The sequence below is a fragment of the Scyliorhinus torazame genome, chromosome 6 (genome assembly GCF_047496885.1).
Source record: "Scyliorhinus torazame isolate Kashiwa2021f chromosome 6, sScyTor2.1, whole genome shotgun sequence".
Taxonomy (NCBI): Eukaryota; Metazoa; Chordata; class Chondrichthyes; order Carcharhiniformes; family Scyliorhinidae; genus Scyliorhinus; species Scyliorhinus torazame.
This window is the reverse complement of record NC_092712.1, coordinates 277,279,909-277,302,208: the sequence shown is the minus strand read 5'-3', so window position 1 is coordinate 277,302,208 and position 22,300 is coordinate 277,279,909. Positions and strand designations below refer to the sequence as shown.

General features: G+C 43.1%; 1 protein-coding gene across 4 annotated transcripts; it reads right to left on the bottom strand.

Annotated features, from left to right (window-relative positions):
- Nucleotides 1-5,453: 5,453 nt before the first annotated feature.
- On the bottom strand, nucleotides 5,454-19,591 carry gmnn (geminin DNA replication inhibitor). 4 transcript variants are annotated; one of them, XM_072509730.1, is made up of 8 exons: nucleotides 19,152-19,205; nucleotides 17,909-17,966; nucleotides 16,174-16,238; nucleotides 12,770-12,874; nucleotides 11,448-11,607; nucleotides 11,274-11,356; nucleotides 11,080-11,190; nucleotides 5,454-5,986 (listed from the first exon to the last, which is right to left on the bottom strand). In XM_072509730.1, exons 1-8 carry the CDS (start codon nucleotides 19,188-19,190, stop codon nucleotides 5,831-5,833), a joined length of 777 nt encoding a protein of 258 aa, XP_072365831.1. In that variant the 5' UTR covers nucleotides 19,191-19,205; the 3' UTR covers nucleotides 5,454-5,830. The 4 variants fall into 4 exon arrangements, with proteins under 4 accessions (XP_072365831.1, XP_072365833.1, XP_072365832.1 ...); XM_072509732.1 differs by lacking the exons at nucleotides 17,909-17,966; nucleotides 19,152-19,205 and adding an exon at nucleotides 19,409-19,591; XM_072509731.1 differs by lacking the exons at nucleotides 17,909-17,966; nucleotides 19,152-19,205 and adding an exon at nucleotides 18,649-18,706.
- Between the last annotated feature and the right edge of the window lie 2,709 nt (nucleotides 19,592-22,300).

The following is a 22,300-nucleotide window of genomic DNA, read 5'->3' as shown; positions in this document are numbered from 1 at the left end:
GTTGCTGTCATCGTTACATCTTCGCCCTCCCACCAGTCGATCTTGCACCCTATGATTTCTGATTCATCAAAGAATGATTCAAGTGGCCGCGAATCGAACTGATATACTTTCGTGATCCCCTCATTTGTGAAATACTCATTGGGCTCGAACTTAAACTCCAGAGTGAAGCTCCACGGCTTCTTATGCTCTGCCCATTTAACATTCACATCTTGCAGATGCGTTATGCTTTAATACAGGCTCGTCATGCTCCTGTATCATGCCCCGGGTACATGCATGTTCTTGAAGATGGTTAACTAGAATTGCAAATGCTCGCTGGCTGTTCCGTCTCTTCGTCACCCTCCACCAGGATTTCTTCTGAATCCTCATCAACTGTGCACACTCTAATATTTTGTAGGGATCGGTAGTATTCAGCTGGCCACTGCCTTCTGGAACACAGTCGCTCAACTAAATTCAGGGAATCACATGAATCTGCTCGTATGACGGAGTCAACGTCCATGTCTATTGTATGAAATAGTAACGTGTACTTCATGTCGTCCACGGAGAGCTCGGTCTCCTTGTTCTTGTTCCGAAGTACACCGGTGGCCCTGGCCAATAAGCGACTATCAGCTGCGTGTTCAGCTTTTGCAGAGCAGACTGACTGAGGAGGTTGGGTCTCATTGTCATGTCGAAGTAATGTGTTATTCAGGAATACCATTGATTTCCATCTATTATAATGGTTTCCGGAGAGTTCTTTCTAGCTTCAGTCTTAACTTTAAATTTTATTTTCATATCTTTTGTTCGGACTCTTCTTGTTTTCATCTTCTGGTCCTTAGCTATGACAAGATCGATGAAAAACTTCTTTGGTATTTATCTCATCAACTACATTTACTGATCTTATATGGTCCATTGTAGGATGCGCAAAACATTGTTTTACCAAGTGCCCAATACAGCCGCACCTGGAACAGATTTTTCCAAAGGCCGGACATTGCCGTGGACCATGCCAAGTGCCACACTTTTGGCACAAGATGGCAGCGTAGGCTCCTGTCAGCTTCTTAAATTGGCCATCTGCACTGAGACCATGTTTCTTCATGACGTGAGTCACAGCATTAATGGCGCAGGCGTCTCCCTCGGAGTTGGCACCAATATTTTTCGAGCAGCGTGTACCGATTTGCTGTGCAGCTACCTTGCTCACCTGGCAAATCTTTACTGCTTGTTCCAGCACCAAATCTTCCTCCCGCAACAACCTTTCCCAGAGCTTATCATTAGCTACACCAAAGTCAATTTGGTCGTGGATGAGCAAAGATTTCAGGCTGCTGAAGTTGCATGACTGGGCCTTCAGCCTCAAGTCAGTGACAAAACTTACAAACGATTCACCAGGTTTTTGGGCATGCAAACGGAACATGTATCGCTCAAATGTCTCTTTCTTTTTGGGGGAGCAATACCTTTCAAAGTGGCTAACGACTTTATCATATTTCTTACACTCCTCCTCACTGTTGAATGCAAATGAACTATACTGTTAGCAACAACGTGATTCACCTTTCATCAGGCAGGGCCTGCAGGCTTGGGGCTGAAACATAGAGGTTGAACTGTTGCTTAAAGAGCCACCAGTTTTCATCTACATTATCGGAAATCTGAAGCTGGTGGGGGGCCTTCAATCCTTCCATCTCACTCTTCAGCATCTTCTCATGCATTAAGTAGCCACAGGTTGCAGTTCACTAGATCGGTCTGTCCACCAATTTTTAAACTTTGTTATTGCCGTCGTTACCTTCCCATCTTCAGCACTCGTGGTACCATGGTGTGTTTGATGTCTAGCAAGGAATCCACCAAACGACTTGACTTGTCCAAACCAGGATCTTTATTAAACCCAGACGGTTTAATTTTGTTAGTCCTTGGCTGGTACACTGGTGTTGTACACCATGGATGCGGCTTTACTTTTGTATTAAAATAAATTTGGTTTCTTTACCTTTAATGTGTTTCCTGGATTACTACATTTCAGGGTAAATGTATATATTGATCAGTTGTTCTTTTCCTACTTTCATACTTTAGCACATAATTTAGTTGCTACCAGTGCTGCAGAGTAAAAGGTGGTACCTTAAATGCTCTGAATGTTGATATGCAACAGGATATCAAATTGCTCTTATGGATGTGGGTGGAATGCCCAACCCGCATAATAAAGGACAGGTAGAGCTGGAGCTAAGTGCTTCCTGCTGTGAGAAAGTGGAAGTCACAAAGTACTTTGCTCCTTTTGATGTGGTGAGGAGCAAGTGTTTAGAAACATAGTGGTTAGCATGGAAGCCGGGCAATTCAAGCCTGAAGGGAAAGTTCAAAAAAACAATCTACCAAGCAGCTGTCTCTGGAGTAATAAAACTGTCAATCACTGGCTAATGCAATGTATTGCTGTGTGAAATTGAATGGAAGATTTGCATGTCAAAGGCTATCAAGGGATTTCTAGCCCGTTGAAGTGTACTGGGCATTCCAGGAAGCCGCTGGCACGTGCAGCTGCTGCTTTCAACGCTTTTGTCTTAAGTGGCAGACAGGAAAAAGGGTAAGTGAAAATGCCGTTAGCTTTCAACCTACTGCCTGGACTGCACTTCAGCTTTCAGGCAGGGCAGGGGGTTTCTGTTATGCACTGATCCTCCCCCCCCCCCCCCCCGAGCCACCGCACATCCAGCGCATTTGTCACACTTGAAAGTATCTGCGCTAATTCACACCTGTATTATTCCCAGAGAATCACGGGGGCCTGCAGAATTAGGGTTCCTCACGTCCAGAATTGCAGCCTGTAGTTTAGTTTTTTGTCACCAGAATATTTACAGGAGTCCAGAGAAGGCTTAAACATGGTTTATTCGGTTTTAAAAAAACACGGCCACAACACAGCTTGCAGTACATCAGTCCCAGCCAAAGATGTCGCTTCCCATCTTGGGTGGCTTTTAACTGCCCGGTTCAGTGAGTCCTATTAGGCCTCCACCCAAGGGGGAGCTTGTATTCTATGGGCCCCACAGGGAGATCACTTGGGTCACTACGTGGTGGTTATTACACAAGCTCAGGAACAATTAACATTTGTGGTCTTTGTGATAGCTTTAACCTATTCACATACAAACTTTCCATAAAGGATTCAGTGGAGAAGGTAACTGGATTTTCTCTGCCTTGCTTTACACAGGCAAACAGTGACACCACATGGCAACCCTAGCTGAAATTTACAGAAATCAAGAGATTATTCCAGTTTACCTGGCACTCATCGGAACTCTTACTTTCTAAGAGACATTGAAATGCTGTATATCGAAACAGGTGATATACAAAATCCATTGGAAATAAACAACAGTGAAGTATTCCAAGACCAGGCTGCTACCACTCTAGAGAGATTGCAAGAAAGTTATCAGCAGAGGAAACAGGCTGAATGCTGGGCTCTCTTCCTCTTTTAGGAAAAATGTAGTAGCCAGTTCAGAAGCCGGGAAATCGACCAGTAAAGAGACCACGTAATAATCACACCATTCTCTACATCTGACCTCATCCACAAAACCAGCTAATCCAAATTGGCCACAATGCTCAAAACTCTACACCTCAAGGTCAAAGGAAGTCTTTTAAAAAATTGGACTCCCCAACTGCCCTTATTTATGATGCCTGTGTGTGTGTGCGCGCACCGTTGCAATTTTTTTCTGCTCACGTTTGCTGGTTAATAAATTTGCTCAGACTCAAGAAAACCTTGTTTGAATGGCTCCTAATTGATCATAGCTTGATAGTTAAATATTTGGAATCGGAAAATATATTACTTTCGTGAAAGAGAAAACTTGCTGGTGACCTAAGCAATGTGGTTAAATAGAGCCAGTTCATCACTTCCCTCACCTGGTTGTAACACGCACTGGAAAATCAACCGTTGAACAATCTTTAGGTTCCCTGTCCCAATGTCTCCTTTGGCTTAATGTCTCATATTTGTCCAATTGCAAAAGTGCCTTTAGCCACTTGACTACATTAATCTTTTCAAATATTGCCACATTTCTTTCCATAGACCGGTGGATTTTATTTAATTTTCTGAAACATCCTGTCTAACAGCATTGCATACCTACACAAGCAAGTGTAGATGAACCGCTGCAGTCCAAGTGTAATAATAAACGCTGGCCTTTATAATAAACACCACCCACATGCCACCAAAAAAAATATATATATATTTTTTTTTTTAAATCAGCTTTCCCATTATTGGACATCAAGTCTTTGAACACTTGGGTCACGTTCACAAGTTAAATGGATTACTGTACTTTGCAGTGAATGTGAAACTGTAGATACTGAGACAGCATTGATGGAAAACAAATGTATTTCTGACAAAGCACCCAGTCTAGAATTTGGTCATTCAAGTAGGCCGTAAACAACTCAAACTCAACTGTTACCAACTCAGCCAAGCTGATCAACACTCAACCATTACTTCTATGCAAGTGGCAAGGAACAAAACATGCAATTCGAATAACAGCAACACATATTGGAACCCTAAAATGAAAACAGCAAATGCTAGAAATACACATCAAATGTACTGTATGTGCAGCCTGGTTTATTTCTTTCATTGCATTTTTAATTGGTGCACCTCTTCTCATCCACGTCCCAGCACTACTTCCGCATTCATTTGTACTTAACCCATCTTTCCATTGGCCTGCTACCAAAATTGTCATCTTGAGTTTTCTAAACAATGTGGAAGCCACTTATCACAAGATGTTCCCTTCATGTAATGGAAATCCATTTATCCCAATTACCTTTTCAGCACAGCCAATTGAACTTCACCTTGCTGAGTATGGCTATGTCATAACATCACTGCAATTAGTTCATCAGATTTACAGAGGCCCGAAATGTGTTTTCATAGCTGAGAACTTAAATTCCTATGGTGCCAGAGGGCATTCAGCCCATAGAATCTACACCGACCCTCCAAAAGAAAGGCCCACTCAATTCCTGTAACCCCATAACCTAACCTGTACACCCCAGGTCACTAAAGGGCAATTTAGCATGGCTAATGCACCCAACTTGCATATCCTTGGACTGTGGGAGGAAACCAGAGCACCCAGAGGGAACATACAGGTGAGAATGTGCAAACCTCACACAGACAAATCACCAAAGGCCAGAATCGAACCCAGGTCCCTCATGCTATAAGGCAGCACTGCTAACCACTGTGCCACCGTCAATATATCTACATCTTTCTAAAGCAGGTCGATTTTATTCCATTCTCCTGAAACTCCCTTCCTAACATTAGGCCTACCTTCAATTTCCTCAAACGTTGTGGAACTCCCTTCCTAACAACACTGGGTGTACCCGTACTTGCCCTAAAATGTTGTTGAACTCCCTTCCTAACAATACTGCCAGTGTAACTGTACTTGCCCTAAAATTTTTCCATTTAACTAGAGAACCAATGATCATATTTCATGGTGTTAGCAAATGACTATTTTAGTCTGCCCAATAGAAAACCATTTAATATTAAACACTAAAATGAAAAGTGGAAGAACTTTACAAAAATTTATTACACAAAATGGTGTATCACTAAAATATCAACTAAAAGCATATATTCTTAAATGTACATTTTCCTGGAATGCATTTACATACCAAGGGCAGATTTAGTAATCTTGTCCATCAAGTTTATTGGCTACCTATTACAGTTCCTTACATAAAAAGGAATATTTTAAACATGCAATTATCAACTTATGCATGGAACAAAATTACACATGACAACTCAACTAGAGATGACAAGGATGGCAGTTCATATAACTGGCAGTCATTGTTGCAGCACTGAAGTTCTTTCAGAAAACTATGCAGGGGAAATAAGTCTCCCTCCCCTTTGGTGTCAGCAGCTTTTTATTAAGCAGTCTAGAATATAATGTACCTAAACGTCTTCCTCATCAGACCCTATCTTAGAACTCTCATCAAGAGATTCTTCTTCTGTAGCTTCTGTGGTCACCTTGGACATGGCTCCCTGTTCTGACTCAGCTCCCTGTTCTGAATCAGCGTTGAACTCATCAGCACTCTGTGCACTTAGCTTCTGTCAAAGGATAGGAAAAAAAAAAGTTAACTGGAATAAATGAACATTCTTTCGTTTAATTTGCAGTTTTAACTAGATATAGGGGGCCATTGCGATTTAGTTACAGAAACTGGCTGACAAACATCCAGGACACAGTCGATAGTGACATTCCAGAGCAATTGCACAAAACTGCGCACTTATTGGGATATGTACACTAAACTCAATGCAGTAAAACCATTGCTATCCTGCATGTACAAGGAATAGATGCTGGTGAATGGAGCTCCATTTACCAATGGAATATAGCACAATACCTGCATATTAGTTCATGCCACAACTAATGTGGAAGGAAGTAAATAACTGTTCTTTTTACTTCCAATCTTCAATATATTAAAATGGTAGGCGTTCCAGATAAGTTTGAATGCTTCCAGTCGGTAAAGTGAGATTTGTATTACGGGAAGCACCAGAATTTCCTGTCAGTAGACACTTCCAGTTGGTAGAATGTCAGAAAATGGAATTTACCGTAGTAATAAAGTCAATTGTACATAAATATGGAATCTGTAATTATAGGATGCCAAATTAAGCAACAGATATCACTACAGGCAGAGTGGACTTTTTTCATTCATTCACAGGATCTGGGTGCCATTGGCTAGAACTACAATTACTGCCCACTCCTAACTGCCTTTGAGAAGATGGTGTTGAACCACCTTCTTAAATTGCTGCAGTCCATGTAGGTAGGTGTAGGAGTGGTGGCTAACACCCATAGTGCTGTTAGGAAGTTCTAGGGTTTTGACCAGGTGACAGTGAATGGGAAAATAGTCAGTCAGGACAGCCCGTGGCTTTGAGGAGAACTTGCAGCGGTGGCACTCCCATGCATCTACTGCCCTCTTTCTTCTAGCTGGTAGAAGTCTCAGGTTAGGAAGGTGCAGTCGAAGAAGCCTTGGAGTGTTAGAGCAGTGCACCTTGCAGATGGTGCATATGGCTTCCACTGTGTTTAAGATGGTGGATGGGATGGCAAAGTTTCCTGAATGTTGTTGGAACTGCACTGATCCAGAAAAGGGGAGTATTCCATTAATGTGTAACTGGATAAGTAATGTAATGGCCTGGATGGAATTTTAAAGTCCCACCTCCGCAATAGAGAATTAAGTTAGTAAACTAAGCCAATACGAATAACAATGGGCAAGAAACTTCCGGATTGCTATAAAACTCCATCTGTTAAACCATGTTCTTTAGGCAAGGAAATTTGCCATCTTTATCCAGTCTATCCTATATCAGACTCTTGGTCGATTCTGAACTTTCCTACCAAACCAGCATCAGATCCAGACACACAGCCTAGTCTACCCTGCAAGTTAGTATTTGGGCACCGTATGCTAAAATTGAGGAGCCGTGAGTAATCAAGCAGCAGTCGGATTCTGACCGTCAGTTTTCAGCCCATGCTCCAGACACCACCACCACCCCTAATTATGTCTTGTACCAGTGACAAGACAAACCCACAAGAGTGGCAACAGTGATACATGGTAGTAGGGAAGGAATAGCCATCAGTCAATGTGGACCCAATAAGACTCAAAAGAATGAAGTGAAACACAGGCAAGGAAACTACCTGATCATCATTCGGCATTCTCTCCCAGTTGAAGCACGGGGGGGCCACAAAGGGCCAAAATGCACTCCACGCATGGACTTCAATGTCCTTCACTAATGATTTGATGGCAGTCCTGAAGGGCATAGCTGAAATCCTAGCTTCACACCAAGCAAGATCATGAGACACTCTCACCATGCTAAATAAAGGGGGTAGATTGAGAATGGATATAGATGCCGAGTTGAGTTGCTCGGCGGCATTATAGGTTATAATCACAAGCACAATCTGTAATCACACCATCACAAGATAATCCTCACCCTACCATTAAGAAGCAAGCAGGATAAACACTGGTTCAGTGAGGAGTGCACACGAGTATATCAGGAACAGCAGCAAGCATACATAAAGTAGAGGTGCAAACCTGACAAAAGCTAAAAACACAACACCATGCACTCTTAAACAAAAGCAGGAAACGATAGGTGGAGATATACAGTATGATCATTTAACCAACAGGCCATATCAAAATACTACAATCCAGCCACATCCATCCAGTTGAGCGTGGAAGTGGACAATTAAATCGAACATGCAGAAGTGGTTCCATATACATCCCCACCCTCATCTTCAGCAAGAAATGTAAAGTGGATCATCCTTCGCAGCTCAAGATCCTCGTCATTGTAGGAATGTAATTTTCAACCAAAGCAATACATTCCATGCACCACCAAAAAATGGCTGAGCACATTGGATACTGCAACTGCTATGGGTCCTGACCTGGCTGTAACCATGAATACGTGCGCTGTAGAACTATCTGTGTTCATTGCCAAATTGTCCCTGTAGAGCTTCAACACTGGAATTTCTTCACTGTGGAGAACTTCCCACAAAGACAGGACAAATGAAATCTGACAAATTACCGTTCGTTTTCTCTACTCTCAAGATGATGGAAGATGTTGTCAAGTGCTATCAAGTCACTCATCAGCAACCTGCTAACTGATGCTCAGATCAGATTGGGTTTCATGAGGAATATTTGGCTTTAGTATCTCATTAAAATCTTGTTCCAAACAGACAAAGTATAATTCCAGAGTTGAGAATTACTGCGCTCAACATCATGGCAGCATTTAACAGGTTGATTCATTGTTTTAACAAGTTGGGTCATTGAAGAGTTATAATAAATTTGAAGTTGATGGGAGGTGGTGGAAACTTTCATATGCCTGTAGTTCTATCCAGCATAAAAAAAGATGGATGTGGCCGATTAAGACCAATCATTTTATCCCTAGGACATCACTGTAGGAATTCCCACAGGTAGTATCCGGAGGCCAACCATCTTCAGCTGCTTCAATGACTTTCCCTCGATCATGGAGGCAAGTAGGTGCATTCACTGATTATTGCACCACAGTCCAATACCATTTGCAACTCAAATCAGATATCAAAACAGTCCATGCCTGCATGCTGCAAGACCAGAACATTTAGGCTGCGCTGTAAATGACAAACATTTGCACAGCACAAAGATCACCTTCAACAATAGTGTAATCAGTTTCCCTTGATGGCATTATCATGGTTGACATCCTGAAGATCACAACTGACCAGAAGATTAATTGAACAAACCACAAAAATTGTTAAAAGCAAGCTTTGAATAGTCATACAGACTTGAAACATTAACTCTTGTTTTTCATTTCACATATGCTGCCAGACCAGAGTTTAACATTTTCTGTTTTTATTACAAATATTGTTGCTTCACATCAGGCTATAGTTGGGTGTTCTGCAGGATCCACAGGAGATGAACATGATGATACGGATAAGACTTGGTTAGGTCACATCTGCAATACTGAGGGCACCACACCTTGAAGGGATACTGGGCTGGTAGGAAATTTGGCCCAGATTTATCAAAATGATCAAGTTACGAGAAAATATGTTCCCCAGATGTTATGGGGAGATTTCGGGTAGTTAGAGAAAAAAATATTTTCTCTGGCTGGGGAGCTGGCACTAAGGCAGCATAGGCTAAAAATTAGAGCCACACTTTTCAGGAGCAAAACAAGGAAATCCTTTTGTTGGTAATCCTTGGTTTAAAAATTTGGAAGTCTTTTCTAGATCAATTTTAAATGAAATCAACAGATTTTTGTTAAACAAAAGGTGGGGCAAAATCAAATAGATGGTGTTTGACCACAGATTGGCCACAATTTCATTGAATGATACAACAGGCTCAAGGAGCTAAAAGGCCTACTCATGTTCTTCCATGCTAGGCACAAAACAGAATATGGGGGAATGTTCTAAACTTTCCTGGATAACGGTGGTTATAACACAATCTAGAGAAAAGCAGAATGCTTGAGCACCTCATCCTCCACCACCTTAAACGTTCACCCCCTTCATCCCAGCATACGTCAAATACACTGCAACATCACCTAATTCTGTGATCATTACCACCCAGGACAAAAGTATCAAGCGCATGAAAACACCACCACCTCAAAGCCACACATCATCCTGCCTTGGATCACCGTTCGTCATTACTTAGAGTTAATATCCTGCAACTCCTATCGCAACAGCACTGAGTGTAACTACAAGGACTGCAGCAGTTCAAGATGGCATGTCACAATGTTCAAGAGCAATTAAGATGGGCAATAAATGGTATCACAGCCAGTGAATTAATTAAGGTAGGTATTGGATGGTGCTGGTGCAGACATCAATCTAAATCTCAAAACCTCTATTCCAATAAATATTGATTGCATCGATGTAAAAAGATCCCATTTGTGGAGTTCTGGGCATAAGTGAAATCCATTTTGATCACTTGTATAGTTTTCATTTAGTTGCAAGTACAACTCATTTATCCATTGCATTTCCGACATCACAACAATGACTACGAAGAGTGATATTAATTCAAGTGTTTCTTTCATGGATCCAGGACAGCACAGAATGGCTGGTGAGGCAAATGGAAAAATATTTCCTCATGCAGAAGACGGCAGTGTATTATCCATCATGCTAGATTTGACCTTTTGAGTACTTACCCTGAATGTTAGGGTGCCCAAAATACAACTACCCACTGTTTCACAAAGTCTTCACATAGAATAAATTGACTTCAACTAAAGTTTTAAAAAAGTGAATAGCTGTTGACACTCTACATAACACAAAATATTTTTGCAACAAGTTCGAGATAATCTTTTATGACCAGGTTTACAGATGAACTTCAGGTAGGAAGTAGAAAGGACTACAAAACAGGTTACAAATTCTTCTAGTCGTGAAGTGTATTGTTTTTTAAAAATCTTTTAAAAAAAATATAAATAAGAGTACCCAATTCATTTTTTCCAATTAAGGGGCAATTTAGCATGACCAACCCACCTAGCCTGCACGTCTTTGGGTTGTGGGGGCGAAACCCACGCAAACACAGGGAGAATGGGCAAACTCTACACTGACAGTGAGTGACCTAGAGCGGGATCGAACCTGGGACTCCGCACTGTGAGGCAGCAGTGCTATCCACTGCTCCGTGCTGCCCTAGGAAATGTATTGGTGATACTCTTGGTCATTAAGAACCACCTTCCCCCAACAGACGTTTTCTCACCTCAATCAGGTCAGCCATGTACTGCACATGCTCTGCTAACTCTGCAAGCTCTTGGTTCTCTTTCTGCAACTTCAAAATGTCTTCATCTTTATGCTCAATTTCTTTGTGTAGCTGGAGGGGAAAGTTCACAGTGTCACATTCCAAATCAAACTTTATTGTTAATTTGAAACGACAGAGTAATCAAGAGTGCCTACTCTTTCATTTTCTTGTAGAACCTTGAACAGGGCTTTTCTTCGCTCTTCTGCCAACTCCTTCCAGTATATGGAACTTGGATTAGCTATAAAGATCATCAAACCAAGGTTAAAAGGGAATTTGGTTTACTATGCAAAGGAATTTTCCAAAGTTGAAAAAAAAAAACCCGTACTTGCCTTTAACCAGAAGTTGATAAGCTTCTTTCGTCATTGCTTGACTTTCGGAGTTCTCATTGCTACATTCTGTGCTGTCTTGTGCAATCTGTGTGCGTGACTTCTTGCAGTTCTTTGGTTGATCATCATTCCAGTGCTTTCTTTTGGGAGACTGCTTGCAGGACTGCAAGAAGAATGCAAACCAGTTTTGGACCTGGCACTTTTACCACACAATACTGTCACAAAGACCATTTGCATCACTTTTCAAGAATGTCTTTAGACAGGGGTGGTCAAATAATCAAGTGGTGAAAATATTCTCTCCCTACAAACTTACGGGTAGTATGTAATTAACAAATGACTTTGTAAAATCAGCAAAAAACAAATGCCACAATGAAGTTTAGTAAAGTGGACAGCCCGGTAGCACAAGTGGCTAGCACGGTGGCTTCACAGCGCCAGGGTCGATTCCCTGCTGGGTCACTGTCTGTGCGGAGTCTGCACTTTCTCCCCTTGTCTGCGTGGGTTTCCTCCACGTGCTCCGGTTTCCTCCCACAGTCCAAAGACGTGCAGGTTAGGTGGATTGACCATGACAAATTACCCTTAGTGACCAAAAAGGTTCGGAGGGGTTATTGGGATAGGGCGGAAGTGAGGGCTTAAGTGGGTCGGTGCCGACTCGATGGGCTGAATGGCCTTCTTCTGCACTGTATGTTCTCAGCTAATGTCTCAACAAAGAGCTTCACCATTTAATGTTAACATTAGTTACATACTTCAACAACAACAAAAAACTTGCTAAACAGCTCCCTCTCCAACAATCCCTGCTGAAAACACACTTCGGAGTGCTGGATGAAGACAAAAGTGACCTGACACATTTAATTATTACTGTGTACTGATGAGGACAAAAGTGGCCCCAGTCACCCTTTAAGACTGAATTGTTACTGTGGCCCGCTCGGTCCTTCAGATAAATTACTGGAAAGCAATTCACAGTGGAGCTGGCATGAATCAGTGCCTTCAAGAAAGAGTGGAGAACTTTAAAATAAAGATGTGTTAACCGGTTGTAGAAGTGTCATTATTTTGTCTTTATGCACAATACAAACCACGTTGCTATTAGGTTTTAAAAAGTTTTATTATGCATCACCCCTTTCGGTGTGAGCAACCCAAAAAACAAACGTGAGATTAGAGGTTTTGCATTCCAAAGGTTCCGCTCCAAAAATTCTTAAATGCTCTTGAATACATCAACTCCTAAAACCAACCCAGCAGTTAACCGGAACCAGTAACCCAGCAGTTAACCTGAACCAGTAACCCAGCAGTTAACCTGAACCAGTAAGTGGGGAAATTTACACATTACTTACTTCATTTGGCCTGCCAACAAGTTGATCTGAAGTAGCAAGCGGCTGAATCACTTGTAAAGTTCGTCTCAACTTGGTGCTACTTGTAGCTCCGCTAGTGAATAAACTCTAAATGGAGATGGAAAGGGAGGAAATGGAATTTAACATTTAAGCTCAAAAAGATTGCACGTTTCTTTGAATACAGAAGACAACTTTTGCAGGGTTCAGACTAATGAAACCATGGGTGTCCATGGAATCCCTACAGTGCTGAAGGAGGCCATTCAGCTCATCGAGTTGCCATCGACCCTCCAAAGAACACCCCACCTAGGCTCACTTCATCCCCATAACCCCATCTAACCTGCACATCTTTGGACAGGGGGCAATTTAGCATGGCCAATGCACCTAACCTGCACATCTTTGGATTGTGGGAGAAAACCATGCTTTCAAAATTTCCAATTTCTCCAGTTCTCGCCAGGCACTGGCAAGCTTCAATTATTACAGACAAGTACACTTTGTTGCTGCTGCCTCACATCCACAAACGCCCACTTCTTAATCCAAGAAAATACTCAAACTCCACCCAACTTCTGCTTAATATTTCAACAAAAGAAAATAAACTTGCATCTTTTGGGAACTGTAGTGCTGCGGCATCTTGTTTTGTAAACATAATGAAGCAGCTAATCCGGCAAGATCCCAAAAATAACAATTGTAGTATCGGTGCTTTACTTTCAGACACCAGCAGATCAAATGTACAGCACAATAGGCAAATGGTCTATGTTGTCATTTAAGTTCCACAGAAGCATCCTCCCATCTATACCCTCATATTTCTTTCCCCCCCTCTGGCAATTACCTAGCTTCTTACATGCATCTATTGTATTTGCTACGACTATTCCTTGCAATAGCACAATTAATACTTTTACTGCTCAGAGGAAGAAAGATTTCTTCTGAATTCCCTACTGGATTTATTAGTGACCATCATATGTATGATCTCTACTCTCAAAATGAGAAATATTAGAAGCCAACTACAGCATTGAAGGTACCCCGAGTCAATTATTCAAGTCACAGAGCTCTGGTTCAGCCATAGCATGGAGGTCAAAGAAATGAATGAAAAGAACCAAAAATCAGGAAATGCTCCTCTGAAAGTTTTGGGAGCTGCATAAAGAGATCACATAATAAGATCTACTTTAGATTACTGACCAAAACTCACAGTATCTTCTCTCTTTGTGCTCTCCCTCTATTTTCCTTTCTCACCTCATTCGCCCCCTTTCAGTTCAGATAATTAATGCTGAAATTATCTGGAACGTAACTAAAGTACCTCTTTCATCTTTGAAAGAAACAAGATGAGATCTCATCTTATTGTATGCTACTCAGATGCGGAGAGGAAGTTTCAATCTAGAACTCACAGGCACAGTTTAAAAATAAGGAGTTTCCCATGTTGAAAGATGAAAATCACTTATTGTCACGAGTAGGCTTCAATGAAGTAACTGTGAAAAGCCCCTAGTCGCCACATTCCGGCACCTGTTCGGGGAGGCTGGTACGGGAATTGAACCGTGCTGCTGGCCTGCCTTGGTCTGCTTTAAAAGCCAGCGGTTTAGCTCACTGGGCCCAGTGAGCTAAACCAGCCCCTTGTTAAGACAGAGATGAGGAATTTTCTCTCTCAAGATGATCATTAATCTTTGGAACTCTCTGCAGAGAGCAGTGTAGGCTGGATCAATGAATATATTCAACACTGCATTAGATACATTTTTTGCAAAGGGATTCAAGAGTTATGAGGGAGGCAGTAGGAAAATGTGTTAAAAGCCGAAATCAGGTCAGCCAAGATCTTATTAAATGGAGGGCAGGAATGGCCTGCTCCAGCTTTTAATTTATTTTTAAGCATTCATTTATGATATGCCAAAAGTCTTTGGTAGGTACCGTTACAGTGGAACCCAAATGCCCTGTTTAATAAGGCATGCAAAGGTTAAACTAACTTTTCAATAACATTTCAGAAGTACAACTTATTCTATAAGCAAATGGATAGATCCAATCCAGTTATACAACTTTACATGAACCGCACCACTAATTATATCATAAAAACATAGTAAAATGGAACAGCAGTCACCGCTGGCTGGACAGGCGTTTCCTTGACCATCCCAGACTGCCTTGGAATGGAGGGGCTTGCTAGGCCATTTCAGGGGGTATTGAATTGCTGTGGGTCTGGATGCACATTTAGGCCAGATCAGGCAAGGACGGCAGATTTCCTTCCCTTAATGGACATTAGTGAAGCAGGTGGGTTTTACAACAATCGACAATGGGTTAACTGTCATCATTAGACTTTAATTCAAATTTTATCATCTGCCATGGCAGGATTCAAACCCAGATCATATTACCCCAGGTCTCATCTCTGGATCACAACACTTCGCCACCGCCTCACCTGCCCAATATTTTCTACCTTACATTCAATGTTAATTTTACCCCTTAAAATATAAAAACCAGTTCCTTCAACTAGGCAATTTTAGCCTATGGCAAGAACAATTGTAATAAATAACAATAATTATGAACCTTTAATCTAACAGAGATGACTGACAAGTAGAATTACCAATCTTGGACTAAAAGATACAGTACCAATGGTTTTTAAATTCTTTAGGATTAAGTACCTCAAATTCAACTACCTGCACTTAATGTGACTTACATTATCTTCCGATCAACAGAACCTAATTTTATTCATCCGAGATACAAAACAGTTGAAGAGCGTCTACTAAGCTATTGTGTTCTGGGTTGCAGAGCGGAGTTTATCACTTTACCTGACCCTCGTACAAATGGCCTTTATTTATTGAAGCTGGAACCCATTCATCTTCCCTAATGATTAATTAAACTTCCACCATAAAAACCAACAAACAAAGGTAAGATTAAAGGCATGATTAGGATTGATGCAAGTTGTATTCATGCATTACACTGCAAGCGTGGGAAAATAATTTATACTGTACTGTGTACGTGTAGCAACAGAATTCCCACGGTAAAGTTATTTCACTACAGATTATGACTCCTGTGGTGGACACACCTTACTAAGCGTGGGAAAGTGCTACACAATAGCTTGTAGACATCATTAAAGATTAAACTATACAGATTAGTTATTTCTCCAAAGGTGAACATATGCCAATAAATGCTGTTTCAGCAGTTAACCCATCACTTATAAAAAACAGTACCTGGCGTACAATAACCTTGAAGTAGTACATATTTTTATAAGTCTTGTACATGTTATGCTAGGTTGACTTTTGAAGAGTTTTCATTTAATTTCAGTCCTTTGTTAACTAGGGAACCTTTTCAGGTGAATTGAAATGGAGCTCATTACTAGCATTGATTGAACCTGGTTTGCCATTCAGAAACAGATAAGTTATTTTCATTATGCCTTTCATTTAATCTATCCAAATCCTTAAGAATTCTGGACTTACCTTTATGGTTGGTGCAGGTTTGTTGGCATCAAATTTGTGCTTTGTATTGGTGGTCATTGTTAGAACTGAAGGGGAGACAGAGGAAGAGAGGAAGAAGAAAACAAGTCAATCAAATGCAGCAACTTTTGAACAGTCTAGGGGAGGTTCCAAATGCCTGTGTCTTCCATGTGTAAAAATCTACCCCCATGACAAAAGTTCTCTTTTATTGATGCATTTCCAGTCAAATGCAAAATACTTTTGCACTGAGCCTCAGATCCCAGAAACAACATCCACTCTCAGTAGAGGACAAAATGGGTAGATTAGGCCAAACAAATAATGTGCCTTTATATAAATGTATCATGGCCACCAGACATGCCTTTTTTTACTTTGAAGTATAGTTACTGTAGCACAAGAGAGCAATGGCAGTCAGCTAAGGACCCACATGGAAGGGGGGGCGCGACAGGGATTAATGATCCTCACAAACAACAGCGTGACAACGGCCAGATGTTTTAATGGAGCGGAATAAATATATTGGTCACAATGTCAAGAATAACTTGCCTGCTCTTCCTGTGCAATGAGATATTTTACAAGCATCTGAGGGGGCAGACAGGACCTGTTTGACATCTTATCAAAATGACAGCACCTCTGACAGTGTAGTATTGCCTCAATACAGTGCAGCATTCCTTTAGAGTCATACATGTTTACAGCATGGAAACAGGCCCTTGGGCCCAGCTTGTCCATGCTGCCCAGTTTCTATCACTAAGCTAGTCCCACTCGCCCGCATTTGGCTCATATCCCTCTATAACCACTCTGCCCATGTAACTGTCTAACTGCTTTTTAAAAGACAAAATCATGCCTGCCTCGACCACTGCCTCTAGCAGCCCGTTCCAGGTGCTCACCACTTTCTTGTGTGAAAAAATTTCCTTCTGGACTCTTTTGTATCTCTCCCCACCTAACTATTCTAATCACATTTTCCAGCACTTGGCCCATAGCCTTGTACACCTTGGCATCGCAGGTGCACATCTAAATACTTCTTAAATGTTCTGGGGGTCTCTGCCTCCACCACCCACTCAGGAAGCCTCTGGGTAAAAAGGTTTTCCCTCATATCCCCTCTAAACCGCCTGCTCCTTACTTTAAATCTATGCACCCGGTCATTGATCCCTCCACCAAGGGGAAAGGTTTTTTCCTTTCCACTCTATCTACGCCCGTCATCATTTTATACATTGATTAATACGTTGATTCCTCCGAACTGTCCCACTGGCCTTGGATTTTTGTGCTTCCTGAAAAAGGGTTTGAACTGAATCTTCTGACCCAGGGGCAAGAGTTTTAGCTAAGCCATGGTTAGCATCTACAATTGCTGATCTGACGAGAAATCCAGAAATGACAGCATTTTATAAATCCAACGTTTAAGATTTGTTAGTCGAATTCAGACGTTCGTTTTAAGAAAAAAGGCTTTGATCAGTCTTCATTAGAATAATCCTTCAAATTTGCGCATAATGTTAAAGGCACACTTCCAACTTGTTCTCATCTTCTAAACATGCTAACTATCAAATTCTGAAACTTAACTTCATGGCAAAATTGAAAATTCTAGACAAATTGAGAACAGTACATCGGCAAAATTGCATGACAAAAATAGGGGCACGTCAAGATTTTTGAAGAATTATCACTTGCATAGCTGCTGTAAGCAGGGTCAGTTAGAACTTCTCACTATTGAAGGACCCACACAACAAGAAACAGATAACGGTGTGCTTATTACATTTCCATATCTTGTTGCAAGGCTGTGCTGCTGCATATTGTAGACTCTTTGGTGACTTCTGTTCAGAGAAACAGGTTTGACAAAACAAGCAAGTGTGAAGTTGAGAAATGACCATTCATTTCAAGCGCTCAATGTAATCATTCCTCAGGTTTTCAAGGTTCAATGCACCATTTTAAGGGGACAGCAGTGGGTTGAAACACCACCAGTTCACTGCTTAGAACTGGAGTTTGAACTCAGCCCAGGCTAATGAATGGACGGGTCGCAAAATTGCCTCAGGCAATCTTGTACCAGGTGGCAGTAAGTAACTGAAGTTCGAAACACAGATCTAATGTACTGCAATTTGACACTAATTACTCATAGAACCTACTGGAATCGCTGACAAGAACTCACTCAATTTTGCTGGACAGCATATTGTTTAGTCAAAATAGCAGCAGTTTTGCCCCACATTACACTGCTGTGCTCTTTATGGGCAGGGTTGAAGATATTTCATTTCAAAGCACTGCACCTCCCCAAGGATGAAAATTCTGGAGCACATCTATTTGAAAATAGATCAGCAGACCAATGTTTTGCCTTGGCGGTATGCGAGAATCTACACACTTTTAAATATCACGGACATTAAATGGGCGTGAGGCTCCAGAACTGACCAACTGTTTCTTCTAGCTACCAAAAAAAAAAAATCCAAAGAGAACTCTCCACAAAAACGTTTACAATCGACCGTATAACCAGCAAATTCCATTCACCACTCAAATCACAACCGCCACTTCCTGCCCCGTCCAGATCCATTGGCGGGATGCTTCAGTGTAGAGTCCAAAAAATAAAACCCCAAAAGAAAACGTTCGCGACATCTGCTCCGCGGCTCAAGATTAAAAACCCGCAATGCAAAATCTAATGCCTTTGAAGATTTATAATTGGCGGACACTTAAAGAACGCTTTGCAATAATTTCTCGGCATTCGAGAAGACAACAAACATCCCGCCTCGCCTCTGGATTACACACAGCACTCTGTGAACCAGTGCCAACACCGTGTGATGGGCAAACACAAGCCTTTTCATCAGCGTGCTGGCAGCCAGCTGCCAGGAACAAGGTGGTTGCTCAGAGCGGGAGACAAGGGATTAAGAGCAGTCGGGACCAAGGGGAAGATGGAGAGCAAGTTCCTGCGGACGTGGTCCACACCGTCCAGGTCATGAAGAGGAATCCCCACAGGGTTTACCCCCCCCCCCCCCCCAGTACCACCACTCACACACCAGCCCAGCTATTAACAGGTACGATCCCTCCTCAACCATCCCGCCACGATTAGGCGTCACCGCCTCTGCTTCAGCTAAACGGGAAAACGCCCAGAAATAAAATAATAAATAAAAGATAAATTTTAAAAAGGGGCAGACTTTAATCCATGCCCTCCCCCGTATGGATTCCCCCTATTCCACCTACACGAGGGTCCGTCGCAGCCCGCAGACCTCAGTTTGTACAATAAAAATTTAAAAAGTATTGGCCGTTGACTCACCGCCAGACTCTCCCTCCCCAGGTTGGGGGGGGGGGGGCGATGGTAATAGCAGGACGGACAGAGCCCCCCCTCTTCCTGTCTGCTCCTCCTCGCTCCCTGGGCCGGACACTAACCGCCGGCCAGCCGGACAGTCTCGCTCACGCTCTCTGCCTCCGGGTATTTCTTTTTTTTTTGCCGCCTTTGGCTCGAGGTTAAAATAACCCCCCGATCACGTGACGGTGGGAGGGCGGCCAGCGCGCAATGCATTGTGGATGCCGGGGGTGGGGCAGGTGCCGACCAGGGCGACGACCCGCGCGCGCAGCAGGCGTTTATTTAAAAATTCATTAAAAACAAAATCCTGCAAAAATTATGGCGCGGCCAAGCGATATATTGAAGATAAAGTAAATCGAGGTTAATCCCGACGACGGTGGAAGCGACAGCCGAGAGGCGCGCCCCGGCCACGTCACAGTGCCCCTCCCCCCATATTAATCCAGCCTGGAGCTGACAACAAAACACCCCCCTGGAAAATACAGCGCGGGAACAGGCCATTCAGCCTAGAGCTTACAACCCCCCCCCCCCCCCCCCGCCCACTGGTAAATACAGCGCAGGAACAGGCCTTTCAGCCTAGAGCTGACAACAAAACACCTCCCTTGAAAATATAGCACAGAAACAGGCCATTCGGTGCACCGGAGCCAGCTTCCATCCTCATCTAACTCATTAGCAAAGCTATTCTCGTCTCTCGCGAATGCCTATCTAACCTTCTCTTCCCCTTAATGCGAGAGCACTGTTCATTTCCACCACCCTATGGTATACAAGTTCCAGTTTCTTACATTGACAGGCGCTAGTTTTGCTGCGTCAAAATCCCAGGACTCGCTAACCGCACTGTCGTGTGCTGACACAACATGCATGGTGGGGGTGCTCAATTAGATGTGAGCAATAATGTTAGCATTGCCAGCTGTCGTGTTGGGTGTTCCGATATACAAACGAACCAACACGGTTGTAGATGGTACAACTCTGTTTTATTATTCTGTACAATAACTACTGTTAACTTCTGGCTGTGGTTCGTACTTCACCAGTTAACCTGTTGACCCAGCCCTGACACTATTTTAGAGAGGCACTCAGCACATGGTGTATGTCTGAGTGGCACGCTGTAAACTCTCTGCTCTGAGCTATCTCCTGGTGGAATGAGTGGGAACTGCGGAGTTCCCTGTTTTTTTGTACGTGTGCTCTCACTGGTGATTGGCTGTGATGTTGCGTGTGTGTTGATTGGTCTGTCTACCTGTCCATCAGTGTGTGTGTGTGATTGCACCATGATATGTTAATATGGATATCATGGCACCAGCAACACTTGTGTCCCATAAATATTTTTTTTAAACTGGGAGATGGGAGGTGGTGTTCAAGAGCAAGCACATGATAATACCGGTCAAGACTTGAGAAACAGTTTCTAAATCACCCCCGCCCCCAATTCATTAACTGACTCCCATTCACATTTGTGCCTCAATTCCCTTACTTCACTCATATTATAACTTCAATTCCCTTTTATCACCCCATGTAACCTCAACTCCTTTGTATCACACCCACACCAACGCTCAATTCCCTTACACCACACCCACATTAATACCCTGAATTCTCTTGCCCTCAATCGCATTCACACCATCAATTATTTTACTGCCACTACACCTATAATATTATAACCTCTACTTTCTGACCCTCATCCACATTTACTCCCTCGGATCCCTCATCGTTACCACAACCCACCTGAGGAAGGAACTGCACTCCGAAAGCTAGTGATTCGAAACAAACCTGTTGGACTTTAACCTGGTGTTGCAAGACTTCTTACTGCGAGAACCCACACACTCTGTTTACTAACCCCAGTCCACATCCTGAGTGAGGTGTACACAATTATGAAGGACATAGAAGAATAATAATGACATGTTTCCCTTATAAGAGGGGGTTAATAATCAGGGGGCATAGATTTAAGTTGAGGTACAGGAGTGTGAGAGGGGATTTGAGCAAAAGCTTTTTCACTCAGAGGGTGGTGAGAATCTGGTACTCATTGCCTGAAAGAGTTGGTAGCAATCTTCACAACATTTAAGCAGCATTTGGATGAGCACGAAATCTCATAGCGCAAGTGCTGGAAAATGGGATTAGAATAGGTCAGTATTTGATATAGACCACTTCTGTGCTCCACGTCCCACACCCTCAGTTCTCTGACCCTCACCTATCCTCTGGTCCCTTACCACCATCATATCCCATACGCTCAGTTCCTGAACCCCCCCCCCCCCCCCATCCTCAGGTCCCCCTACCAACCCTCAGGTCCTTCTCCCCCCCTCCCCCCCCATCGACATCCTCAGGTCCTTCTCCTCCCCCCCTCCTCCCATCTACATCCTCAGGTCCTTCTACCCCCTCCCCCCAGCTACACCCTCAGGTCCTTAACTCCCCCCCCCCCCACATATACACCCTCAGATCTCCCCCCCTCATATACATCCTCAGGTCCTTCACTCTCCCCCCTTCCCCCCCCCCCCCCACATATACACCCTCAGGTTTCCTCCCCCATCATCCACATTCTCAAGTCTTTCTTTCCCCCCCCCATTCACACCCTCAGGTCTCTCCCCCCCCCCAATCCACATCCTCAGGTCTCTGTCCCCCCACCCAATCCACACCCTCAGGTTCCTCCCTCCCCCCCCCCCATCCACACCCTCAGATTCCTCGTTCCGCTCCACATCCACACCCTCAGATTCCTCCCCCCCCCCCCCCCATCCACACCCTCAGGTTCCTTCCTCCCACCCCCCCCCCCCCCCATCCACACCCTCAGGTTCCTCGTTCCACTCCCCATCCACACCCTCAGGCCCCTCCCCCCGCCATCCACACCCTCAGGTTCCTCCCTTTCCTCAGGTTCATCCCATCCACACC

What these genes read in the sequence shown, in the direction of transcription:
- gmnn (XM_072509729.1), bottom strand. Translation starts at nt 18,023, where the DNA reads ATGGTCATTTCTCAACTTCACACTTGCTTGTTTTGTCAAACCTGTTTC. An exon ending in TTGCAACAAGATATGGAAAT is followed by an intron (nt 16,239 to 17,908) that starts GTAATAAGCACA and finishes TCTCCCCTTCAG; the next exon opens with TTCTAACAATGACCACCAAT. An exon ending in ACATGGCTGACCTGATTGAG is followed by an intron (nt 5,987 to 11,079) that starts GTGAGAAAACGT and finishes ATCCTTTGACAG; the next exon opens with AAGCTAAGTGCACAGAGTGC.